Source organism: Saccostrea echinata, unplaced genomic scaffold, assembly GCF_033153115.1.
Source record: "Saccostrea echinata isolate AGI-Se365-2 ecotype Australia unplaced genomic scaffold, CSIRO_AGI_Sech_v1 ptg000035l, whole genome shotgun sequence".
In the NCBI taxonomy this organism is placed as follows: Eukaryota; Metazoa; Mollusca; class Bivalvia; order Ostreida; family Ostreidae; genus Saccostrea; species Saccostrea echinata.
Genome location: NW_026889784.1, coordinates 1,432,879 through 1,460,064, shown reverse-complemented (window position 1 = coordinate 1,460,064; position 27,186 = coordinate 1,432,879). Strand labels below are relative to the sequence as shown.

The 27,186-nt window shown below is 31.8% G+C and overlaps 1 protein-coding gene and 2 long non-coding RNA genes across 3 annotated transcripts in view; 2 read left to right on the top strand and 1 right to left on the bottom strand.

The window, feature by feature from the left end:
* Positions 1-16,292, top strand: part of LOC133199747 (low-density lipoprotein receptor-related protein 6-like) — a 314,855-nt gene extending 298,563 nt beyond the window's left edge. Inside the window, exons 14-17 of the mRNA XM_061335607.1 lie at positions 15,059-15,215; positions 15,649-15,761; positions 15,877-16,002; positions 16,267-16,292. Of these exons, the coding sequence (XP_061191591.1) occupies positions 15,059-15,215; positions 15,649-15,761; positions 15,877-16,002; positions 16,267-16,292 (422 nt within the window). The remainder of the gene's footprint in view (positions 1-15,058; positions 15,216-15,648; positions 15,762-15,876; positions 16,003-16,266) is intronic.
* Positions 16,293-16,452: 160 nt separating this feature from the next.
* LOC133199741 (uncharacterized) lies at positions 16,453-22,581 on the top strand. Its single transcript, XR_009722831.1, has 3 exons — positions 16,453-16,619; positions 21,667-21,840; positions 22,551-22,581. It is a non-coding gene; the product is annotated as an uncharacterized LOC133199741 (long non-coding RNA).
* A 3,557-nt stretch (positions 22,582-26,138) lies between these two features.
* Positions 26,139-27,186, bottom strand: LOC133199742 (uncharacterized). The gene is made up of 2 exons (XR_009722832.1): positions 27,064-27,186; positions 26,139-26,213 (listed from the first exon to the last, which is right to left on the bottom strand). It is a non-coding gene; the product is annotated as an uncharacterized LOC133199742 (long non-coding RNA).

The window sequence follows — 27,186 nt, the reverse complement described above, 5'->3', positions numbered from 1 at the left end:
CTTAAGATGTAATACTGTCTATAAATTCACACCGTCTTAAATTCGTCCACTTGTGTCAAGGGCGAAAGGGGCAAAATAAAACGGAGGCGAAAATTCCCCTCTTTACAGTACTCATAACTCAATCTTAACGAAATATTACAGGTATCCTTGCTGACAGAGGACTCCTTATTGGAATGTGGAATCCTGCTTCGCTGGTCACCATCACAAATATACCCAGATCTCAAAGAGAAATTCAGTATTTCACTAATGTCACGCAATATTTGAAGCCTCAAAATTATCGGATATTAAGCATTACCTCTGATGAACAAAATAAAGTTGTTTTTGTCGCCATTCGTGACGCTATTGTCGCGTTTCAAAATTTTACGATTCCGCCAAAACAATTAAGATCTCTTGAATCTATTACTATTGCTTACAAAGGAAAATCTCTGGGTGTTGGTCAAATTGCCTTTGACTATGTCTCCAATAATTTGTACTGGTGTGATTCGCTTTTAAACTGGATAGGCATGAAGCCAGCGTACGGCCATAATAATTCTACATACAAAATTGTCGTTCAAGATGACCTGTATCAGCCAGAGGGATTAACACTAGATCCTGAAGATGGGTAAGATAAAAAACAAATAAACTGTAACACATAAAGATATGCATTTAAAGTTTTATCATGCAAAAAGCTGTTAAAAGTTTAAAATACATGTAAACATTACAGTTTAAATGTATCTCTGATTATATTGTTTATTTTCATTTAATGTATCAAATTTTATTTCTTACAACAATCAATTAAATATTTCATTTCTTACAAACACAATGTGTTTACAGCTTTCTTTGAATTTGTTTTAAAATGTACAGTTTTTAATAAGCGGTATTATTTCAAAAGAAACCTTAAGTGTTTATTCCTTTCCGGCTTTTGTACGTGTAAATCAATTCTTTACAAACGTTATCAAGAGAAAAGAAATATATACAGAAATAGGCATCCAGCAGGGCACACGAGTTTATTTCTTTCAAACTTGAAAAAGTACTTAATAATCAAGTTCTGGGCCTAATCACGTCCCCGTAAAACGTTGATTTCCTGCACAACGATCGCGATATTATTGACGAGCTTGTTGAAATAAAAAAGCACGTGTCGATAAAAATTACCATACCTTGAAATATTTTTACACAATCATAACAAACAATACACGAATTCTATTTTTTTAGTACATTTTTTATACATCAATTTAGGCGTATATAATGCAAAAACGTAAAATCAAAAATTGCACGAGCAAAGGCAACTGAAAATTACATGAACAATTTTACTGCGCACACAGCTGCGCATATCATTATTATGCACAGTGAATATTCAATGTGTTCTTAGTTTTCGGTGCTCTTCAACTATTCATGAATGTTTGATGTAAACGAGGGAAAATGGCGTTGACTATGCCATGTTTGTTTGATTTTTTAATTCCCTGTTAAAACTCGATCCGACTTCTAGCTATTGCCAATCGAACGAATGATGTATTTTATTGTGAAATATGTGAGAAATTTTGAAGCTATTTGGAGATAACTGTGTTTTTCTTATCTTGACCGATATCGTTGTCAAAATATGATTTGAAGTGTTATAAATTGTGGCAAGGAGGGAATCGCATTTTTCAATCAAGTCGGTTGTGCTATAAAGAGGAAAAAAAAGTACATTACATATGACACACTCTATTAAGATCGAGACTCTGAACTAGTAATATTCAAGGATAAATCACAAAAATTTAGGAGATACCGTATCAAACATTAAATTAATGAAGAACTCGATGGTCAATACATTAATAAACAGCACTGCAGACCATGATTATGATTTAGAAAATGTTGATGGAATAATTTGGATAATTTGTTTATTTAATTATTTTAAATAAACACTCTATGACCTGGAAATCTCTCTTACTTGTTAAATACATGTAAAATTTTAATGTAAAATAGAAAATAAAATAAAAATACGAGGTATGTTCGGAAAGTTCGTGTACTATGCCAATCTTCATTAAAGAAATTTAGAATGAACACATTATCACATATAAAAATATTTATTTTGTTTAAGTGTGAAGTTTCATTCCATGTGGTTTAATAGAATTCATGTTATTTGATTTTAAAATCAACACATTTTGTAACCACGGAGCAAACTCAACAACACTGTAACGTCAAAAACATTCCGACATGAGGTTCTCAAAAATACTATCCCTATACATTTCACACAGTATTGCCCTATACCAGTAAACTCATTAAAAACTGTTCTCTATCACTTGAAATCTATTTTGCTAACAATTGTTCCAGTAGCATCATTTTGTTTGTCAATATTATATTTTTTTCACTGCATAAGTGTGATTTCACAAGATTAGCGCCAAACTCTAAGCATCACGTTACTAACTTTTCAATGTTTTGATAAGATTTTTACAGATAATCCCTTTTCTCACAGATCACCATCGTCTAAGCAGAGTAGTCTATCATTCAAATACCGCTTGTACTATATACTATTACATGTATGGCTCGCTTTTGACATATTTCCTACTTCCTCCGGCATTTTCGGAATTTTTTTCTGGAGTTTTTCAGAGCACAACGCAAAACTGTATGGTTAACTGCTGCTCCGTGACGTTCTACGACGTCATCTTTTTGTCCAGAGGACTACCTATTTTCTAAAACTGATTTCTTTTCAACGAAGCAAAATATTAAGTCATAATTTAGAATCAGAAACGATGAAACAATTCTTAATTTGAATCTGTAATTTTTTCCCTTTCCTGTCATTTTACAGAAGATATGACTTCAGAAATTATTTAGTGTCTTGATTGTACATTACAAAATTTTGACCTGCTCTGTGATCCGATTTTCGCGTTTTTAAAGTCTAAATACGTTTGAAATAAACCACTTTATTAAACAAAACTTAATACACATCATTTGAATTTACTGTTGAAATATTTCTTCCAAATTTTGGTATAATATGACGTTAAGTAAAAAATGTTTTGACGGTAGTCCACGAACTTTCCGAACAACACTCTTGATTATACATAATTAAACAATTATAAATTTGGATTCTTGATGATAATGATGACGAATTAATTACTGATTTTAATTATAATATTATAGAATTTATTTCGTATTACTTTTCATTTGTACCGATTTCTCTTGGGCAGTTGTTTTTGTTTCATTTGGGAGCAAAAAAAAACTAAATCAGTTAACTGAATAGATTTTTTTTTCAAAAGGGCGTAAAACGTGGGAATTTTCTGCAAAACCATAGAGATAGTTAATATTTTATTTCTAATTAAATTCTTACTTATACAATGTGAAATTATTAATAATAAAAGTAAACAGAATGGTGTAGTGTACACACCACTAAATGGATTGAAACTGTACACGAACTCAGATATCAATTCTGGTGGGTATCTGTAGTGTATCTCATACTATTTTAAATTCCATAGCTTCCGTGATTTCACATCCATTTTTAGTCATAAACAACTCAAAAAATAAGTCATTTAAGATTAAGCGTGAGCCTCATTAAGTTTAATGGCGATTATTTGATGATACGTTTTCGTACCTGATAAAGGGAGAACAAATATACATTTAGTAAAGTTTCAAACATGTATTTGTGGACAGGATCCATCCCTCCTTCAACCCCGGGGCTTGTTGGAAATTTCTTCATAAATTATATTTATATCACTTATTTATCATGTATACTATAGGAAAAAATTAACGTCACGGTAGCTCAGTCGATAGAGCGCTCGCTCCATGATTGGATTTGGATTTGATTGTGTTCGACCACAGATACTTGTGGACAGACCCCCCCCCCTCCCCCCTTCAACCCAGGGGCTTGTTGGACATTTTGTTTTACAAATAATATTTATTGCACTTATTCATCATGTGTTTCATAAGAAAAAAAACTGAAACCCCTAAAATAATCGTTTCCGACAAAAATATAACACTATACATTATAAGAGAGAAAAGGTATGCCACTCCGGTTTGTTCACAATGTACCCCCCCCCCCCCCCCCTGGTATTTCTGGGTTAAAAACATGCTTATATTTTATTTCAACCTAAAATGTCGGTTCACATTGTCAAAATTTATTTTTATTAATCTGTTAAAATTAAATGTTTGTTGTTAATCTTTTATCTCATAAACATTTATTCCCTAGTATGCAGAAATACAAGAATTGGAAGATAGTTTTGGTTTTTTTTCTTCGCTGTTGACGTGAATCTTAAACAAAATACCAGTCTATTATTACACCTTCAGGAGAGTTGCATATTAAAGTAAAACTCTATTTATGCATATTAACAGTATGGTTTGATAACCCAAACCTCTTTTCAAACGTGTTTATATGACAAAATTGAAAAGCAATATCGTTGTACCCCCGCTTGTATAGTGATTGGGGTGTCTGTCCGTCCTTCTTTCTCCACGTCCGTACGTTACGCTTTAGGGTACCCATCTATTATCCGCAACTCCTCTTATACCACTGGAATTTAATGAGACTTTTACAGAATCTTTGTTACATAGTGCCATTGTGCACCTATTTTACTTTTTGATCGGACACATATTTCGGGTTTCCCATAGCAAAACATGGGCACTGGCATTCGTTCTATAATATTGAAGGGTACCCATCTCTTATCCGCAACTTCTCCTATACCACTGAATAAAATTGTTAGCCATTATAATCAAATGGGAGGTGGGGATATCATTTTTGTGAGCTCAGTACTCACAGTACCACTAGTTTTGTTTCTTTTCATCAATTTTTCTCTATTGAAACAGTCTGATGTTCTTCTCTGATAATGATTTGAATCCACGCATTGAAAAGGCCTCCATGGATGGAAAGGATAGGACAGTATTAGTGCACACTGGTCTGCTACGAGTCCTATCCCTTACTGTTGACACTGTCAATAATTTACTGTTTTGGGCAGATGTGAACAGACACACTCTTGAGGTCAGCAATTATGACGGATCAAGCAGACGAGTAGTGAAACGGCAGAGTCAAGTCTTGCTGACTAGTGTCGTTTTTCATAGGGTAATTGTATTGTTCAAGATATTCCAACACTTAAACTTCATGTAAATTTTACTCTTTCTTATTATTATGATACTATTGTACATATTGATTGTAACATTGCTCAATACTCACTTTTTTTATTGTTGAATTGTTTTAAGTGCTTGCTTTATATATTTACATTTTTCTACATCTAGAATATACTACATGTTGTTAGCTCGAGCGCTAGGTTGATTGCTGGATATGATGCTACAGCTGGGTCTTTAATGTACGGTATAAACACATCAGCAGAACCGTTTGCTATTCATATTTACAACGCAGAAAGATTAAAATCACGTGCTGGTATGAAGTTGTCAGCATCTTGTATGAAATTTCATACATAACAATGTCTTATTTTGTTCATAAAATAGGTTTTACCTCAATTTTGGTTACTGAAATTATACAGTATTGAAGGATATCTTTTAAACAAAATTCTTTTACTGTGACTAATTATAGTGTACAAATATTGTCTGTCAAAATCAATAAAAAATTTTTTAAATGATAAATTGAGTATTTGTTATTAAAACCCGATGAATGATCAATGTGCCTTAGTGGAATAAAGATTTCGATTAGTCATCAGCTATTAAAATTTTGAAAATGGTTTTGAATTAACTCGTGATAACTATTTGAATGGTATGTATATGAATTTTTAGACCCTTGCACTTCAAGAAGTTGTCAACATATATGTGTAAACAGTCCAACAGGAAGCAAATGTCTATGTGCTGAGGGTTATAGATTATCTGTGGACGGTTCAACATGTAGAGGTATTTTGTGTATATCAATATACGATTTAAATTCCTTAAATACTAGTAAAAAAGGAGAAATATTCATACTTTCAAGGGCAAATTCATAATGGTGAAAATACTAAATATATAGAATATTTGAAATTCAACATTTAGCATATTGATTTAAGAAAATCACTTAAAGTTTATCAAGACCATTTAAAAAAAAATCAAATGATAGGTAATAAGTAAGTCTTAAGTACTTAAAAATTTCCTATTGTTAACTGTTGCATTTTGCTGCTTTTGACAGAATACTCGTCGCTCTATGAGAAAGGATTTATTATTAGCAACGCCACATTGTTTTCCATGTTGGAAGTCAATGCCGTCAATGGAATACAATCCACGACTAATGCCATTCGAATCTCATCAGTTAATATCACGACATTTGCTGTTGACCCTAACTCTCATCTTATCTACTTTGTTGACGGTCGTAGTAAAAGATTAAGAAAAAATAACGTCATAACAAGAAAATCTGAAACCCTAGCTTCTATTGGAAGTGCTACAGGTAAAACTGATTTACGGTACACGGGGTATATACCGGATATAATTTAATGAGAATGTTTTAAATATGGCTATATTATAAATCTCAAAATGTAAATACTCTGAAATGAAATATATGGAGATAACGAAGAGTATTCAAGCTCAAAAGTCCATTCAAACAATACAAATCAGGAGCAGAGCAAACACGGACCTCTAAAACATCAGAAATGGGATCAGGTGCCATGGAGGAGTGAGCATCCCCTGCCGACCGGACCGGTAACATCCGCTGTGTGCTCCTCGTCATGATCGGGAATAAGGGAAAAATTCGTCGACAATTCTGTGTGTAAATAATGGCCTAACAATTAGTATGAAAAAGTCAGTCAGCATTATACTTAATAATAGATTGTATTTGCTGACAAGGTCATTTTATCGACCATAGAACTTACAAAATGATGACTTTAAACGAGACTGTTGATATTCTGGTTCATCAACTTGTTTGTCAATAACTTACCTTCTTTAAGAAATTGTTCATACGTAGATCATGCTTTTGCGTATCGATTCAATTGAAAGATATAAACCCCATATGCTGGTGATGAGGGTATACTGCTGCATAAATAAGGGAAGCTGACGATTGAAAAGTTTAAATCATCACGTTTATCATAAATCTTGTTAGATTACCATTAAGATCTTTTTCTCGTAAAATATCCAAATATGAGACAGATGTGTCAGACCTTGTGGTATCTTTTATTTCAAGCTCACTGGGATATATCGTGTCGACAAATGAATGGAAATAACTATTGTTAATTGGTAGTATGTCATCGATTTATCTAAATGTCGAGTTGAAAGCCACAGAAAGACAAGAGTTTTCTTTTTTTCAAGTATAGGATTTTGAATAAATTCTGCTTCATATGAATACAAAAATAGGTCTGCTAATAACGGGGCGCAATTGGTATCCATGAAAATTCCAAACAGATTGTTGGAAGACTAAGTCCCCAGAAACCACATAGAAATTGTCAATCAGAAACTCAAGCATCTTTTTATAACAACTTCAGATTACTTTTGTGTACAATTAGAAAGGTTTTTAACAAAATAATTTCGCAAATGACCAATGACAAGGTAAATAAATTAACGAGGCCCATTTTTATTGAAAAAGCAGTGTCAATGATTTCAAAAAGCCTGGACTTTAATCGTCGTGAAAATAAAATTGATTTAAGATATTAGAGCAAGACATAATAATTCTTGTTCAAATATTTAATTTGATATTATTTCGAAGGGTTCCTTTATTAGGAGGTTTATTGTAGAAGCCATATTTGAAGCATAAATATTAAAATAACCCACGTACTTTTATATTAACAAAATAATAATAATATAAAAAGTCATTTCGTTTCAAATGTTAGGATGTTGATCGTGCAAAGTGAAACATCCTAAATTATCACATTTTTGGGGGAAGGGAGGATCATCAAAACTTTTGTTAAAAAAATTATAGATAGTTTTTGCTCACATTTTTAATTTAACCTCCTACAATTATCGATATTATTCATTGCTTTTCCTTCCCATTCAAACAGACCTGAATTTTGACTGGATTGCTAATTTGCTTATATGGATTGAGACAACAGGGTCAAGCATACACGCCTACTCTATAAATACTGGTTCGATTACAATAATATATAGCGGACTTCAACGACCAGCTTCATTAACAGTGGACGCATACAATGGGTTTGAGATATATATATATATATATATATATATATATATATATATATATATATATATATATATATATATATATATATATATATATATATATATATATATATATATATATATATATATATATATATATATATATATATATATATATATATATATATATATATATATATAATTTTCTGTAATTGTAATTCGTTTAATTTATCTTTTCTGAAATTGTGTTGATTTTATTATATAATGATCAAAATGCATTTTGTGAGAACGGTCCTTTCATTTAACAATAAACATATTTCAGTAATCTTTTTTGGCTCTCGGGAAAATTACGCAGATCAATTATGCGGGGATCACTGCGAAGAAACTTTCCAGTAGCTATTGTATCTCCTCCTAACCTAGAAAGTCCGACTTCACTCTATTATGATATCACAAGCAACAGGTACATTAAAATAACAATAGAAAATGAACAAAATTGCGAACTTTTGAATGCATTACAAATAACAATTTTGCTTTATAAATGCAAACCACATAAGAAAAGTGTTTGGATGTGGAACCCAATATTCTCTCGACTTTTTGCGTGAATATATTGGCTGCTCAATTTTATTTCATCTGATATTTAATCCGTTTTTTCCTTAAACTTCAATATGCCAACAAAGGAACAAAGGAAACTTTACAGGGCCTGGATATCGAATATCTGAAACATAATCCTCCATCGTGTTCATGTTCTTCTTCGCCCTATAACTATAGTCCTGCTGGACACGTTATTACTGGTGACCTTAATATAGTTAATAATGAGGACCTTAGATCACTAATTTTAAAAGTTCCTAAATTTAGGGAACCCCGATCCTTCAACTGGCGTCGGAATTTCATAAATATTATGGATTCTGTAGAGGACTACGCCAGGCGATGGGCCAGACTTGAAAAAGAAGACCTTGACACTTTGTCAGAATGGATTAAATGTATCAGATATATGTTAAAATCACGCATTAAAAGATTGAGGGGCAATATGAGAACCATCTATCCTTCTGTATTCAATAATCCAGAAGTGAAAAAAGAATTAGATAGATTACATGATCAGTACGTACTGGTCCCTGCTGACAAAGCAGGTAACAACATTGTCATTGTTTGTAAGGCTCATTATATTAAATGTATTTTAGAGGAACTTGGATTTAATTCTACAAGTGGTAATCCAACTTATACTCGTAGTTCCCTTTCTAAGGAAGAAATTCTTCAAAATCATATGTCAGTTTTGAATATTTTTAATATTCCAAACAACCAAAATGAATTTGAATTACCATATTTATATTGGATTCCGAAACTTCATAAAAATCCTTACAAACAAAGATACATAGCGGGTTCCAGTAAATGTTCAACCAATTAAGCCTCTTTCTTTACTCTTCACTAAGATATTAACAGTGGTGAAGGAGAAACTTCAAGAGTACTGTGCAACAATATATTCGAGAAGTGGTGTAAATCAGATGTGGATACTTAAAAATTCCAAGGAACTTTTGGAAAATTTGAAATCGCAAGATTTTACCAAAATCAACAGCTTAAAAACTTATGACTTTTCTACTTTATACACAACCATTCCCCACGATAAATTAAAGTCCAGGCTTTTTGATATAATTGACAGCTGCTTTTTTAATAAAAATGGAACTCGTAAATATACTTACCTTGTCATTGGTCATTTTCAAAGTTATTTTGTTAAAAAACATTCTGATTGTACACACAAGTACTCTGAAGTTGACATTAAAAAGATGCTTGAGTTTCTGATTGACAATATCTATGTGGTTTTTGGAGACCAGGTCTTCCAACAATCTATTGGAATTTCCATGGGTACCAATTGCGCCCCGTTATTAGCAGACCTTTTTTTTGTATTCATATGAAGCAGAATTTGTCCAAAATCTTGTACGTGAAAAGAAGAAAACACTTGCTGTGGCCTTCAACTCGACATTTAGATATATCGACGATGTATTGTCAATTAACAATAGCTATTTTCATTCTTATGTCGATACGATATATCCTGGTTAGCTTGAGATAAAAGATACCACAGAGTCCGACACATCTGTTTCATATTTGGATATTTTACTTGAAAAAGACGTTAATGGTAAACTAACAATCAAGCTTTATGATAAACCTGATGACTATAACTTTTCAATCGTCAACTTCCCTTATTTATGCAGCAATATATCTTCATCACCTGCATACGGGGTATATATCTCTCAGTTGATTCGATACGCAAGAGCATGTTCTACGTATGAACAATTTCTTAAACGAGGTAAATTATTGACAAACAAGTTGATGAAACAAGAATATCAGCTGTCTCGTTTAAATTCATCATTTCGAAAGTTCTATGGTCGATACAATGACCTTGTCAGCAAATACAATTTATCATTGAGTCAAATGCTGACTGACGTTTTTCATACTAATTGTTAGGCCATTATTTACACACTGAATTGTCGACGGATTTTTCCGTTATTTCCCGATCATGACAAGGAGCACACGGCGGGTGTGACCGGTCGGCAGGGGATGCTCACTCCTCCATGGCACCTGATCCCACCTCCGATGTTTAGGGGTCCGTGTTTGCTCTGCTCCTATTTTGTATTGTTTAATGGACTTTTGAGCTTGAATACTGTTCGTTATCTCTATATATTTCATTTAGAAAACTATATCTGCCAAAGTTCATTTGATCCTTCTTAGAAACGTGTTTGGTGTCTAATTTGTTTTTATATTTTAGAATATATTGGCTTGATGAAACGACTATTAAAAGCTGTCTGACCAATGGGTCTAACATTAAGAGCCATACTGTTACGTCGGGTGCATTACACATATTTGTATACAAGGTAATGAAGTCATACTATATCTTTCACTGAATTTTTTTTTTAAACAAAAGCTTAGCCTGATACATGTATTTGTTTATTTTTTCCAGTGCGTGATATTCCTAACCAAAAGACTAGTTAACTATAGTTAGAATACCTATACTTCGCTGTTTAATCAGGAATATTCATTTTAAAAAACTTGTTTTCAGACCAGTTACCTAATGAAAGATTCAGTTTTGAATTAAGCTGGATTTGTCATTACTTGACTGATTGTTAAAAATAGAGCTTATTGAAAATCTTTAACTGCGGTCTTCATCTACATGTGTAATGTTGGACCATGAAGCATCAGAAACACAGAGAGTATTAGAACCAATTCCCAATGCATCATCTATGAAAGTTTGGTCTATTTAGTACTTTAAATGTTAAAATTGCTATAGATTTATATCCGAAAGTTAAAGGAAATTTTAAACCATTACCAATTAAAACTTTCTGCTTTTTACAGAACATAACTTCTTTAATTAAGCTTCATGCTTGTTATTACTTTGCGGCAATTAATCAAATGATCACTATAGTTCTCTCCCATGTTAGAGGAACAAAAAAAGAGGGAATTTATGTGGGAATGGAAGAAGTTAAATACTGATACAATAATAATTTTAAAAAAACCCAGACCTATGCATGAATGAGGAGGGATTTGTATTTCTTAAAAAGTTTTTTAATGAGATTTGATATTTTGACTTGATTAATGACAAATGAATTCGCTTGTAGGATTTCTTTGGTTGGATGAATCAGAACAGGCTGTACTTTGCAAGAAAGTCAGAAGATTCCTCAGAGCATGTTCTGGATTTAATACAAAATCCTAAAGAAGTTGTTGTTTATGATTCCTCTTTACAGCGGGATAAAAGTGGTTAGATTTTCTCTCTCTACATACATCTGACACTATAAATGTTAACAACTGTTCTTTAACAAAGCTCTTAACTATTATAATGGTTTTTTTTTGGACTAAAACAAAACAGTGTTGTAAAAAATTTTACATATTGAGTTTATCCCGTACATTTCCTGTGAAGGGTATCTACCATATTTATCCAGAAAATACTTTATTAAGTCTTAAGAAATACTAGGGAACAGAAATCGTTGTTTAGTTATATTAAGAATGCACATGCAAATAATGTTTTCAATTACTTGTCTTTGTCTGATACAATTGATATGATGTTAAAAATACTTTTATATATTTCAAATTGTGTCATTTACTGTAGATCTCCTTTTTTCCATTTTATAGCAAAGACTAGATTACACAAACTTCATAAAGTTTTATGGTAGTTACCATGAAATCAGTACCCTTCAGTGGGCAGTGTTTAGAGTTTCCTTAAGCTGTTGTATGAAATCTAATAAAAAAAATATATGTGATAATACTCTGCCACGTACTTCATTTAAATTATTAAATAAGGTTCTTTTGTAATTGTAGTACATTGTAGTACTAAACACAGAATACAGAATATTTCACGAATGGAGACTTCCGGTGTTTATTTTTGGGTATATGTGGTCCTTCTGCTGCAAAATATAATTATTTTTTCACATTTCATCTAAATAAAAACAAGTTTCTTAATTGTCTGAAATCTCTTCAATTACTAATACATTTCCTCTGATACAGATCAGTTAATAAATTTAAACCTCCATTTCTTTGTTTTATAAAGTACTGGGTTCTTTTCTCAGTTGTGGGAAAAGCTTAAAGCTCAAAGAATAACAAAATATATGAATAGCCCGTCATATATATAAAAATATAAAACTTGCAATCATTATTATCGATGCACTAAAAAAAAAAATTTTGACGATTTTTTTTTTTTTTGATGTTAACAATGCCTTTTCCATTCATTGATTTGTTTGTTTTAATTTTTTATGTAATCCTCAGAGTTTTATACAGAAGATAAACTCTTGTTTCTTCAATATTGGCAGAATAAATGATAAAGAATTTCTTATTATATGTTTTAGAATAATGTCTATGTTAGGATTCTTTCACAGAAAATATATTTTATATGTAATCTATCATAACGTTTGCACACTGAAGTGTCTACAGATTTTTCCGACATGAAAAGGAGCACACGGCGGGTGTGACTGGTCGGCAGGAGATGCTCACTCCTCTATGGCTTCCGATCACACCTCTGATGTTTTAGAGTCCGTGTTTGCTTTGCTCCTGATTTGTATTGTTTGAATGGACTTATCAGCTTGAATACTGTTCCTTATCTCCATATTTCATCAATTTACTGTCAATACAGATTCTTGAAACGTCTTGAATGGTGATTGTGAAGGTATTTGTGTGCCGATACAAAGTGGACGAAAATGTGAATGTGATTTCGGCCTGCAACTTCAAACAGATTTGAAAACTTGCGATAGCAGTAAGTGGGTTAATCCTCTGGTAAATAATCCATAATTTGTTTTGTGATAAAAGATATGTATTTTTGTGTCGTATGAAGAGCAGAGTGTCACACAGGGATCACTTTACCTGGCGTCTGTCTGTCTGTCCGTCCGTCCGTCTGTAACACCCTATATCTTGAGAACTATAAGAGGTATAGATTTGATATTTTACACACTTCTTGCCTGGCACTTTGGTTTCGAAAATACCATAATTACTGACCTTGACCTTTGACCTACTTTGCAAATTACTCCTGATGGTTGATTCTATTTGTCTTTCTTTTATTTTGAGACACAAGCTTTTGGTCATTAGCATTTATATCACATGTTTCTGAGCTCATAACATTGTATTTTGAAACTGTTTGCTTTACAGATACCACACAAACTGAAATTTTAAAAATACTATAAAAAATACTTCAGGATCGGTATACCAAAAAAAATCCTTGTAGATTGACAATTTTAGTTAAGAAAGACTAAAATCTTCTTGGAGGATAGTTGTTTTTAAAATGACAAATAATCATTTTCAATAATTTCACCCCATTTCATTATTCTCTTTAGCTTTGAGGGTTGGGGAATCATATTTTTTATTTGATTAATGCTATTCTATAAACAAACAAACAAACAAACCTTTGTCTAACTTCTAACTTCTTGATCCTTTCTTAAATGCTGGAATTACCAAGTGTTCGACCATACAGCAACAAAAGGTGGGAGAGGAGCTTCCAAATAAAAATTTACATTAGTAGAACTACATCAAAAAACTATTCTCAAAAAAGAAGCCACCCCCTTCCGCGTGATAAGCTCCTGTTAATTTTATTCTTTGTTATAATGCTAGTAGCAAATAAATATCTGACCACCCTTAGAATTATTTCAATCTGTAATGATGATGCGATAAAGAAGGCGACACATGCTTTTCCTTGAAACACACTAGTTTTTTTTTATTGTAAGGCGTTTATTCGAATAATTTCCTGATTGTGGTTGATAACTCCCATGGAAGGGTCCTTCAGATTGACATAAACACAGGCAATGTAGTCAAATTACCAATCAGTATAAAGTATTCCCCAGGAATAGCATTCGATAAATCAACAAAGGAACTCATCTACTCTGATTCCTCATCAAAAAAAATTATGTCAACAACGCTTCATGGAAAGAATAGATCCTTGCTCTATTCAACAGGTATTTAGAACCTGATATTTAAAAAATGATTAGCAACTTATATTTTTTTTCTCCTCAGCATTGTGTATCATATATTCTTTGTTGTTGTTACCATTGCACTAAATCTGCCATTCACAGGATTCGCCTTTGCTGGACGTTTGACCATTGACTATTCAACGGGAAACATATACTATTCCGCAGTAGCCTCTACACCGAGTCAAAGTTATATTGGAGTTGTACATAGACAGAGTTTTCTTCATAAGACTTTGTTGTCTAACTTGCATAGACCAAAAGATATTGTTTTATATCCGTCAAGAGGGTAGGCATATGTACTTGTAAGTGCATGAATTCGATGTTGTATTATTGCAAAATATATAAAATTAGCAGAAATACACGTAATTACATTTTCTTAAGTGTGTATGTTAATCTAATATAAGATTGATCATTATAAACCACTTCTCTAGATATTTATACTGGACAAAAACAGGAAGTATCAAAGAAATAGGTAGATCGTACATGGATGGAACATCAAAAATGTACATAGCAACAACAAATATTGGAGCCCCAACTGGTCTTGCAATCGATTTTACATGTATGAATAAATACCGCTACAATCTGTTTCCTTACATTCCATCTCTGAGGTATATCTTATTCAAAAAATGAGATTCATACTGATGAATTCATCTTTTACATTTTAGCCAATAGACTTTACTGGACAGATGCAATTAAAAATCGTATCGAGTACTCTGACTTGAATGGAGGAAACAGACATGTTTTAACAACAGATAAAGACGCATTTCCATTTGGAATCATTGTTCATGGACAATATCTCTATTACATAGCGTCTAATAGACAGTTAGTGTGATCTTTACTACTCTTTCAAATCAGATTTTAAAAAACAAAAAACAAATGTTTCCTACAAAATGTTTTTCTTCTTTTATAATTGTAGTTTGTAACTGAAAATAATTCAGTATTACTAACTAAGAATTATTTTTGTAAGATATGATTTTGTTTTATGTATTTATTTGTTTTTGTTTTGAATTCTTTCTTTGTTTTGGCTTTTACATTAGTATTTTGACAAATCATACTTTAGTCGAACGAATTCGATAATCTCAAATATAATAGTATTCAATATACATATATTAAAACTGTATTCTTTATACTTTGAAACTATTTAATTGACAACAGAACAACAATGTTAATTCTATTCAGATGAACTGTGTTTGACGGAAGTACTTTGCCTTTAGCAAATCAAAGCAAATATGACATTATTTTTTCTAAAATGCAGAGGCGTAACAAAGATAAACAAAGCAACGGGTTCAAAAGTAACATTTATGTCAATCCATCCAGAGCTGGGGGTGCTTGATAGTCTTGATGTATATGCAGATGATTCAGTTGATTGTAAGTATTAATGTATTGTTAAATAATACACAAAATTTCGAAAGGTATTACGTTTCATCTCACTAGAGTCGCTTGAAAGTCAGGTATGTATTATAAAGTTATTCTTTTCTTTTAGTGAGTTTGAGTTGTTCTACAAATAACGGTAATTGTAGTACGTTCTGCTTTCCAATACCGAATGGAAGAACGTGTGGTTGTGCGGACGATGTTGATCTAAAATCAGATCAAACAACGTGTCAAGGAGGTACAAGTCAGCTTTTAGTGGTGATACAAAAATAAATAAATATACAGAGAATTTAATCCCATATGGCAAATCAATAAGCAATATCAGAACTTCTTACCCCATTTAAAGTCTATTAACTTGGAAACAAATTTCAGTCCGAAACGTCACACAACAGGGGTACAGGAGAAGTACTCTCAGCTATGCAAAATTTAGTGGAATTGGTTTAATTACATTTAATCGCATTAAATCAGGATTATGTTTACAAAATAATTCATTTTTTTTCAGATTCAGATGATAATCTAACTTTCTAAGACATGAACATTTTTACCATAGTAATTTCCGTTCTCACGATTGTATTAATTGTATAATGTTTAATAGACTGCGGACAAAGTAAATCAGAAATTGTATTTTTTTCTGTAATTTTTAATTTTATTTATTAAACTTTATGTCGACTTTAAATTGGACAGTTTCTCGCTGTACTACTTCTCTACGCAATGCGAATTTACATGACTGTCTTCCATATCCTGAACACACTTGCAATATTCACTGTAAATCTGGATATAGACTAAGTGCCAACGTATCCCTTATGTGTGATCACTATGGACAATGGGTTCCATCTCCAGTTTCCTTATGCACAGGTAATGTTTTAACATTTTTGATGAAATTAGAATGCAGGCTCAAAGTAATTTAGGCACTGGGAAGGGTGCGCCTCCCTCATATTTTTTTTTTTGAATACATGCTAAACAATTGTAAACAACTAAACAATCTACGGTTGTGTTTCTTCAACTATAACGTCTCATGACTCCTTTGTTTGCTTGTCAAGGAATTATGTAGGCTGTGCCCAAACTGATATTACTTCATACAGACCTAGAATATACAGCTCAAAAACTTTTTAACTGGACATTTTTGTGAACTAACTAAATGAACATTTTTGGAGTAAATGTTTAGCTACCAAGCAATGAAAGATATGATGAATTTTAAAATTTTATTTAAGTTCTTATATTCGTAATTGACAATTTACTTTGTTGTACACATTTTCTCCCCTTGTTGCACGAATAACAACCTCAATGCAAATTATGCATGAAATGAAATAGGTTTTCACAGAGCCCTTTTTGGAAATGAGCACCGTTCTTGCTAGAGTGCCTGAGAAATATCTTAAAATTCATACATTGTTCGCAGTTCGCCTGTTTTAAGTAAGAATCAGTCTACTTTATTTGACCCCAAATATTTATATTTTTTAGTTTGAATCAGGATTGTTCCATGAAAATGAATGTGTGGAATTTACATTTTTTTACATTTACATTTACATTCTGGGAAACTCGGTGGTGCTGTCTGAGCTATACTATATACTGCTTAATAATTCATACATATAGATTTCCGTGAAATATTTATCAAGCACATATGAATATGGTACTTCCATCTTTTAGTATCTCCCAAAAAGCGCACGAAATTTCTTAAAGAGAGTGCATTTCATACACTAACGCTGCCAGGAAACGATCCCATTATATATCTGAAATGTGTGAAATTTTCTGTTGAACACAAGGACTTTGATGACAATATACAATCGTCTAGAACAAGACATTTGGGAGACACTTCAGCGGGAATGAAACTTATTACATAAACGTTCTATGGTGACTTAGTGATTAGCACTATTGACATAACGCTGTTATTCGTGCAAAAGGGGAGTATATAAATACTATAAAAGAAAACAACAATCCCAAAATACCAACTTTGAATGTGAAAACAATAATAAAATTGCATAATTAATCACGTCTTAAGTTTGCACCATTGTATACTAGCAATATATTTATTTCCCAAATGTGCATTTAATTAGTTCGCAAAAGGCATGTTGAGCTAGGTGTTTTATAAGCTTATTCTTGACCATTTTCAAATCCTTTATATAAAAGGAATTGCATTCAGACATAATGTTAAATAAAGGGAAAATTAAATGCCAACAAGTTAAGTGTTTTCTTTGCCAATTCCCAAATTTCAGAATCAGAATCAGAATCAGAAATTTTTATTTAAAGTCGGATTTCTTTTAACAAATAACATAAGCTCTGTAGAGCTTTTGACGGACAAGATTAGTAAGACTTAAACATATAATACAATATGTCAATATACACATATAAACATAGTTAAAATTTCAATGGCCTGCAGCACAACAGACATAATTTACACACACTAAGACACACACAAATACACAACAACAAACAAAACATATAGCATGCATTTACATATAGGAAAATACATAGAAAAATACATAAATAGAAATAAATATGATTGAAAGGTCAAAGTAGCACTTATACTCTAAAAAGGGTAGTCTATAATTAAATATTTATATAAAATATGAGATAGCACTTTCTCTAGATTAAAAGTTAAACTTTATAATATCATGGTTTATAGTAAATTAACTCATTAAAAGGAATAAACATACTAAACATAAGAAACAGAAAATTGAAAACTTAAAGACTAAAAAAAGAACTGAAATTAAAACTAAAGATTTAAGATCTGCAGGAGCCACATTTACAGGAATCTCCATTCCAGTTATTAATAAGACTTTCAAACTGATTTATTGTAGCTGCATTTCTAATGTCTTCTGGGAGTTCATTCCAGAGTTTGGCTCCAGAGTGTAGGCCATGTTTAGTAGTTCTTACCCTAGGTACCTGCACTGTATTACTTTTCCTAAATTTATATGATGTTTCTTTAAAAGTGAATAGATCAGACCACAGGCAAATGGGGTATGGACCCCCCCCCCCTTTCCATTTTTTTCTTTTTAAATCTGGGGTCGAGTCACCTTTTTCCTATTTTTGTATTCTAATATGCACTGTATGTTATCAACAATTATCAAAATTCGGAATTTATTCCTTCTCGCATTTAATGTTCCGAATGACATTACACGTAATGATGATACCCGAAAATACCGGGCACTTCCGTCCCAGCTGAAGAATGTATAACGAATTTATTCATGTATGCATATTCCATGTTTTCTCATTCTTTCGATAAATAATCAGGCGAAGTTTAAGCGAGGTGAGGCAGACGATGAGAAAAGAGTTGCAAGCCTTCTCTCTTTTTATGTATCAGTCGAAAACGATATATTTAAAAACAGCTTATAGAGACAAAAGAGTTACATTATTGATAACATACAGTGCATATTAGAATACAAAAATAGAAAAAAAAAAGGTGACTCGACCCCAGATTTAAAAAGAAAAAAAAATGGAAAGGGGGGGGGGGTGTCCATGCCCCAAGTGCCTGTGGATCAGACAGATAAGCTGGGCTTTCATTTTATAAAATTTTAAAAACTTCTGTAGCCATTGTTCTTATTCTTCTGATTTTTGAAGTTGGTAAACCTGACTTAAGTAATAATTCTTCATAAGTACTGTTTCCATCATCGTAAATAAATCTGAGAGCCCTTTCTTGAATTTTTTCAATTTTCCTTGTGTTATTTTCTCCACAGAAATGCCATACAACAGGACAATAATTAAAAATACTCATAATAAAAGAATAATAGATAGTTAATTTGCCCAGTTTGGTTACAGTGCAGGGAAATAATTTTGTTACATAAACCAGCATCAGCATAAGCATTAGTAGCATCAGGATCGAGCTAGCATCAGCATCAGCATTTAAAAAACAGCATTACCAGGATCAGCATCAGCAAGCAAAGGATAAAACCAGCATTGACCTACATAAAATCAGCATTATCCTACTAGCATCAGAAAATCAATGAGTTTTAATTCAGTAAAAAATTAAAAAAGAAAGAAAGAATATTGCTTAAAGTATTCACATTATTGAAACATAGTGAGATATTATGATCAAATAATTGTAAAAGGCACTTTTATTGCTTTAAACGGCAATGCTGAAATTCATTATCTACTTCCGGTAGCATGATGCTACTTCCGGTAGCATTGACCTAATTATAAAACAGCATCAGGATAAGGATTACTAGCATTAAATCAGCAAGCAAAGGAAGCATTCAAATCAGCAAGCAAAGGAAGCATTCAAATCAGCATCAATGCTGTAACAAAATTAGTTTCCTGCACTGTAGGTGTTTACCTATCCGTTTTAATACCTTAAGTTGTCTTGCTGCTTTTTTGCAAATATTTGAAATATGGCTATTAAATATTAATTGGCTATCAATTGTCACACCTAGGAGCTTAACCTCTTCCTCACATTTAATATTAGTACCATCCAAATTGAAAGTGATGTTTTCTTTACAGGTTTTATTTCCTATTGAAAGTGCCTGAAATTTTTCTGGATTTGCTTTCATGTGATTGTTTGAGAACCAATTTATTAGATTTAGGCTTTCTTCTTCTAAAACTTTAATAACTTCGCTCAAATCAGAGTCTGAATGAGACAATGAATTGTCATCAGCATAGTTATATAACATGCCTTCATCAACAAAGCTAAAAATATCATTTAAAAATATGTTAAAAAGGACAGGGCCTAATATAGAACCTTGGGGTACACCCTTATATATATCTTTAAAAGTGCTAAAAATATTCCCTACTCTTACACATTGTCTCCTATCTGACAAATAACTTTGTATAAGTGATAATGCAGAGTCTGAGAGGCCATACATTTTCATTTTCATCAGCAACAGGTTGTGTGGTAAACAATCAAAGGCCTTTGAGAGATCCATAAACACTGCAGCAGTGTACTTGTTATCATCAATGGCTTTTTTCCAGTCTTCAATGATTTTCATTAAAACAGTATTACATCCATAACCTGGCCTAAAAGCTGATAAATAGCTATAGGGATGGAATATATTTTCAAAGAAATTCACCAACTGTGTGTATATTGCCCTCTCAAAAGTCTTTGAAATTGCTGGTAAAATGCTTACCGGTCTATAGTTACCAACTTCTAATTGACTATTTTTCTTATGAAGTGGTACAACCTGTGCCTCTTTGAGTTTTTTTTGGAAATTCACATTGTTCAAATGATTTATTAATTAGCATGGTGATTGGTTTTGTTATGGTTGGATTTGAGAGTTTAAGTGTCTTTACAGAGATACCGTCCTTTCCTGTTGCTTTTTTAATCCCAATTTTATTTTTTGCTATTCAACAAAAGCAGTCTGTATAGGTTTAAATTCCATTAGATTTTCTGTATGTACTTTTTCAGAAATTGCTTTAATGCTAGGATGATTTTGATCAACTGTACAACTCCCTACCCCTATGTCTTTAGCAACATTCACAAAGAAATCATTAAAAGTTTCTGCCACCTCTGTTTGATTATTTATAATTTCCCCTTCCTTACTAAGTATAACATTTTTTTTTTCAAAATGACTACCTTTATTTGTCAGGAACCAAGATGAGTTTACGCTTTTTTATAAACTGCTTCGCGGTTTATAAAGCGTAAACTGCCCCAACCCAGTTTATACCGTATAAAATGGGTAGCTATTAAATTCATTCCATAAAAATAAAAACCAAATCTAAAGAGGGTTTTTTCTCTTCCATGAGAATAAAACTGGTCCTTTATTCGTTTGAAAGTTTTAATATAACATATATTGCTCTGTTATGATAATTTCCAGAGTAGCAAGAATAAAAACCTAGATTTGGCTTCGGTGTTTTTCTTTGATACTTTTCACATACTTTTATGATTAAGTACCTCGGTGGTTTAACTTACAAATGAATAAATAGAATTTTAGATGTAACAACCACTAAAATGTTCATTAATAAACTCTGTTTTTAGAAATATTCTGCACGTCAGCTATAAAACATGTCAAATTATCATCAAGTTGCACACAAAAAGCTGGTGAATCTTGCAAATTCTCTTGTAATGATGGATATACCCCGACAACTTCAGAGAGCTTACTTTGTACAGATATGGGCACCTGGAGCCACAACACCAGAAATTTATGCTTACGTTAGGCATTGTCCGAGAAATACGGAAATGATCCATATTTTGATTCTTAAATTTTGTTAAAATTGAAATGCTAAGATGCTTTCCTCTTGAAAAAAAATTATATCTTCAAAGAAGAAATATGGTCTTTTTAGGAATTGTTTGATCATTTCACTTCTACAATGATAAAAAAAAGATAAAAACGTAGTTGAAAGAATTTTACACATTTCATTTTTCGCGTCGCAAAGAAAGTAATTTTGATCAATCTAAATCCAACAGAAGAAACTGGTTTGGAAAGTGTTTTAACTGTTGTACATGGAAAACATTTTTCTTTGGAAACAGTTTTTTAAATACAATTTGTATGTGTCATAATTGGGATATATACATGTAACATGGTGTAATGGTTTTATTAATACAAAGACTATATGGTTTGTCGCAATTGTGTAATGTGCCACTTTTCATATAGTTAAATCTGATATGGCCTATATCTCAGTTTGTGTATTATATACAATCGTCAGATACATGTTGCTCTGTAGAAATGATGATAACATTGTACACCAGTCTCTAAATAATTGTAATCATATCATAAATACACTGTAAAAATTATGTTAAAAACAACACTTAACACTAAAATAGAACTTACAAAAATGTAACAAATAAAATATTGAATATACAATATACTTCTTAATAATAAATAATTTTACCATTTTATTTTCTTATATTTCTTTTCATAGGAAACACATCCTCACAACACGATAGCGAAGACGATTTTGAAATATACAATAGATATGTCTACATTGGATCATCAATTGCAGCCATCGCTGGAATAATTTTCGCTGTAACTCTTGCAATAGCGTGTTTCCTCAAAAGAAAAAACACATCTCGGTAATTGTAATGTTTTAATTTGAAGTTGTTTATTATAACTTTGTCAAACTTTGGACCCTGTATGCGTCTCAGTTTTGGTCATGATTATAACAGGAGATACATGGATCACAATGTTCACCTGAGTCACCTTGGCTCTACTATCCTTAAGAATTTCTATAAAAGATTTTTTCCCTTTTTATTCCCATAGACATTTAGGCCATACTGTGGACCCGTCCTAGTTCATAGAATCGTCTTTATCAACGTAAATCTATACAAAATGGGAATGGAATACTTATATATATATATATATATATATATATATATATATATATATATATATATATATATATATATATATATATATATATATATATATATATATATATATATATATATATATATATCCCTCCCTTCTGGGGGCCAGGATTTTTACAAATTTGAATCTGCACTACATAAGGATGCTTATATATTATATGTAAACCCTGCTGTTCTTTAGAAGAATTTTCCATATATATTCCTAGATAAACCTTCAACCTTCAATCCCTTACAGTGGTTTAACCCTATCCCAGGGTGCCCCAATTTGAGCAAACTTGAATCAGTACTACCTGCAGATCTTGCATATAACTTAACTGTTCCTGTGAAGAAGATTTTAAAAGATTGTTCCCTGTATAATTCCATGTAAGACTTTGATCCCCTATTGTTGCTCCTTCCTACCCCTAGGGCCATAAGACTCTGTCTCATTTACACAAACAGTAGTTTCGCAGAGATAGAGGAAAGCCTATGATAATCAGTTTGGTGGGTCTTAAATCACGTCAGAAGAAAACCTCTTTTAATTCCTGTAGATCTTTCGTGTCAACCACCATGTAGGGTTTACAATGGATACCAAACTACAATTTACCCAATTGGCTAGAATCCAGAGTTAAAATTATGTACGCCCAGAAAATGTCACATATGTCGGGCACATAAATATCAAAAATGTAACAAATAAAACACTTTCTTACAAAAGATTTTTTTCTATTCAGACTCTGATGTTATCTATTTGATTTTATAGCGATTCGTACCAGACATCACCAGTGCACACGGAACACAATTACTCGATAATCAGAAATCGTGGACATTTGACTGGAATTAATAGAGAAGAGGGGCAAGAAACTGCTGAATACGTAACCATCGATGACCAATTCATTACAGAATATGTGGAACCAATTGACGACAGGTATCTGTACCCTTGTGGACATTTGACTGGAAGTTATAGAGAAGAGGGGCAAGAACCTGCTGAATACATTGCCACTGATGATCAGTTCATTACAGAATATGTGGAACCAATAAAGGACATGTATCTGAATCCTGTATAAACTATGCTACTCATCTACAGCAAGGAACTTATGAGCAGACAAATATTTGTTTTAAAATTTTACATTGATTGTAATATATAAATTATTTTTTGGATCGCTACTAAACATTTGTTATGTTTTATATTGAAATCTGAATTAGTCAGAAACTAACGGGGTTTTTTTCAGTAGGGCTTTTAGCTTTTCCTTAATCAGTTTTCTAAACGCCAACTGATACCTGATGAAAAAAAACAAATAACTAACAGCTTTATTTTTGTGAGTGTAATTTACTTATCAACTACAGAAAGTTTTACGAGAAATTCACATTTCTCCATTATGTAAAAGTAATTTAGAGAAAAAATTATTAATTTTGCTTTGATACTTGTATGTAACAATGTGAAATAAAAAATTGTCTTAAATTACAATCATTACAGATTTATATCTTTGATAAACACGTAATGAAAGACAGTGTATGATATAAAATATCAATTCTTATGTACATGTAAGTAACCAAATCAAAGTTAAAAACGATAATATAAGAGGGTTGAGATTAAAATTGAAAATTGTCTGATGTAAACTCATTTAACAATCATTATATAAGAAATCTCTATTAATTCTATCACAGCGAGAGATGTTTTAAGTCCCATTTGAGAATTTGCCACTCTATAGACGTCACCAAAGACTGATGAAGGGCTTCAAATTTAGACCTTTTATTGGTAGTAAGGGTCCTTTACAATGCTAACACCTACCGTGACAAGGGGGCTCGTTTTCTAAGTTTTCATCCGAAAGACCTGCGACTTTCACTTCAATTGCCGGGGCTTGTCGAAGAAACAACAACGAATGGGTATTAAAGCAAAACACGATTGGAACTTAAAACAACACAATCAGTTTTGAAACCCTTCTTCAAAGGTGATACGACTGGATGGATTCTTGTCGTTAAATCAATTTTTTTTGTTCCATGATGAATTGATCGTCATGAATATCAAACTGAATCTTTAATATTTTATGTTAACGTAGGTACATTTAAGTAAACCATTATAAATCATCTTTCATAACGCACGTAAATAAATACAGGTACAGGCTGCTTTGAAAGTGATACATGTATATGTACAGTCCTTCTAAAAAAATTGTTCAAATTTGACAAAGCAGAACAGAAGTGACTTCCTTATTCAGTGTTTACAAAAAGTACTGTACTTTCCCCAATTATCCAGTTATATATTGCTTTTTAATTTAAATGGATGTTCGTTTCTCATAAAACAATTATGTTTGTATTACATGCGATAGTTTGTCTTATAACCACAGCAACAAATGTGTACTTTTCTTTTGGTAAGTCAAAACGCATTGATTTTATATTTATAATTAAATCTGAAATTAAATACAAATTTACAATTTAACAAAACAAAAGTTCCTCAATTTATTAACCATTCAATGCTGCTTTGATGTTGTCCCCTTTTTAAATTTGTATTTAATGATATCAAATATATTAGATATTTGTAATGAAGATCGATAATGTATTTGAAATGAAGTAAAAAATCATTAGTTTTTAATCAAAGTCTTTTAACATGTATAAAAGATAAAAAAAAAACACTTTGTTAATTCCTTTACTAAACGAATGTATATTTCTTCTCACAAGGTTTTTTTTTTATCATGAGAAGTTACTTCTTTGAAAAAGTTTCTGTTTGTTAGATGAAATTGTCAAACAAAGTTTTTTGATAAAATTAATCAAGGAATAAGAAAAGTTGATTTACGATTGACAAATGATAATAAATATGAGAGAGAGAAGGAATGACAAAAGAAAGATGTACTTGCTGAACTGTTTAATACAGTACCCCTACATCAGGTGATGTAAAAATTTGCATTATGTTTATGAAATATGGAGATAACGAACAGTATTCAAGCTCAAAGTCTAAAACAATACAAAGTGGGAGCAGAGCAAACACGGACCTCCAAAAACAGAGGGTTTTTTTAATACCAGAAATTATAATTTTAAAAAGAAATTTGAATATAGATTTAGAAAGAACGAAACGAATAAGGAAAAGAAAACTTGTACACAAATATGCCTGCTGGATCCAAATATTCTAATAATAAACAGTAATGTCTTTTCATGTACATGTAAAAGACTGTCAACTACAGTGGAGCCTCATGTATCCGGACGCTTTGGTTCCCAGTCAATTTGTCCGGATATGTGAAGCGTCCGAATACCTGAATTGCCTGATTTTAGATATATGGCCTTTCATACCATTGGCAATAGTAAAGAAAGTTGCTTTATATCAATATGTTTTATTGTTTAAATACTTTAATATAAGTTAGTACTTATCAATACTTGTTTAAATAAATAAAAAAGTACATGTTTCATTGGAAAAAACGTGTTTACATGTATATATGGTCACATTAGTCATTTCTGCTTCTCAGTGTCTAATGAATCAACTTCTCCTATATACATATGTAGTAGCGATGTCAGTACTGTCGGTAGAGTCTTATTTAATATTCAAGAACATCCATCAATGCTTAATGTGACATAATCTGCACATGTATACGAACGCTAATCGTAATCATCCAAAGCGAGATCGTATTAACGATTGTGTAATTTTGAAAGATATTTTATAAATTTATCAAATCATAGAATGCTTTTTGCACACAAAATACTGTGCATAAAAAGCTCCGATGTCATATCTATAAATACATAAAACCATGTTTCGACTGTATTCTAACAGTAAAAGAAATATATTTGCCGACTACGAAAAAATTATCCTAGACTTATAAAATTATTTCCCTTAATTAATACGTATCTAAACCATGTTAGAGAAGTGAGAGTCTCGTGCGTACCTATCGATCTACAATTAACCTTGCCGCAAGCCATTGATAACAGGTCGCAGGTGATCATCTTTTAAAACAAACAGCCAGACCAGTGTTTTTACAACAATTCACACCCAAATCAAGAAATCTGAGCAGACTTGACAGACAAGTTAAAAAATTATCGTCCGGATAAATGAACCAAAATATAACGTAAAAATTCATTTTGTGGTGAAAAAAGACCGTCCGGATACGGAACGCGGAATTCCGGTTAAACGAGACAAAATAACGTTAAAAAATTTCGTTCCCATGAAAAATCGTCCGGAAACTGAAGTGTCCGGATATCTGGCGTCCGGATATCTGAAGGTCCACTGTATTTCCA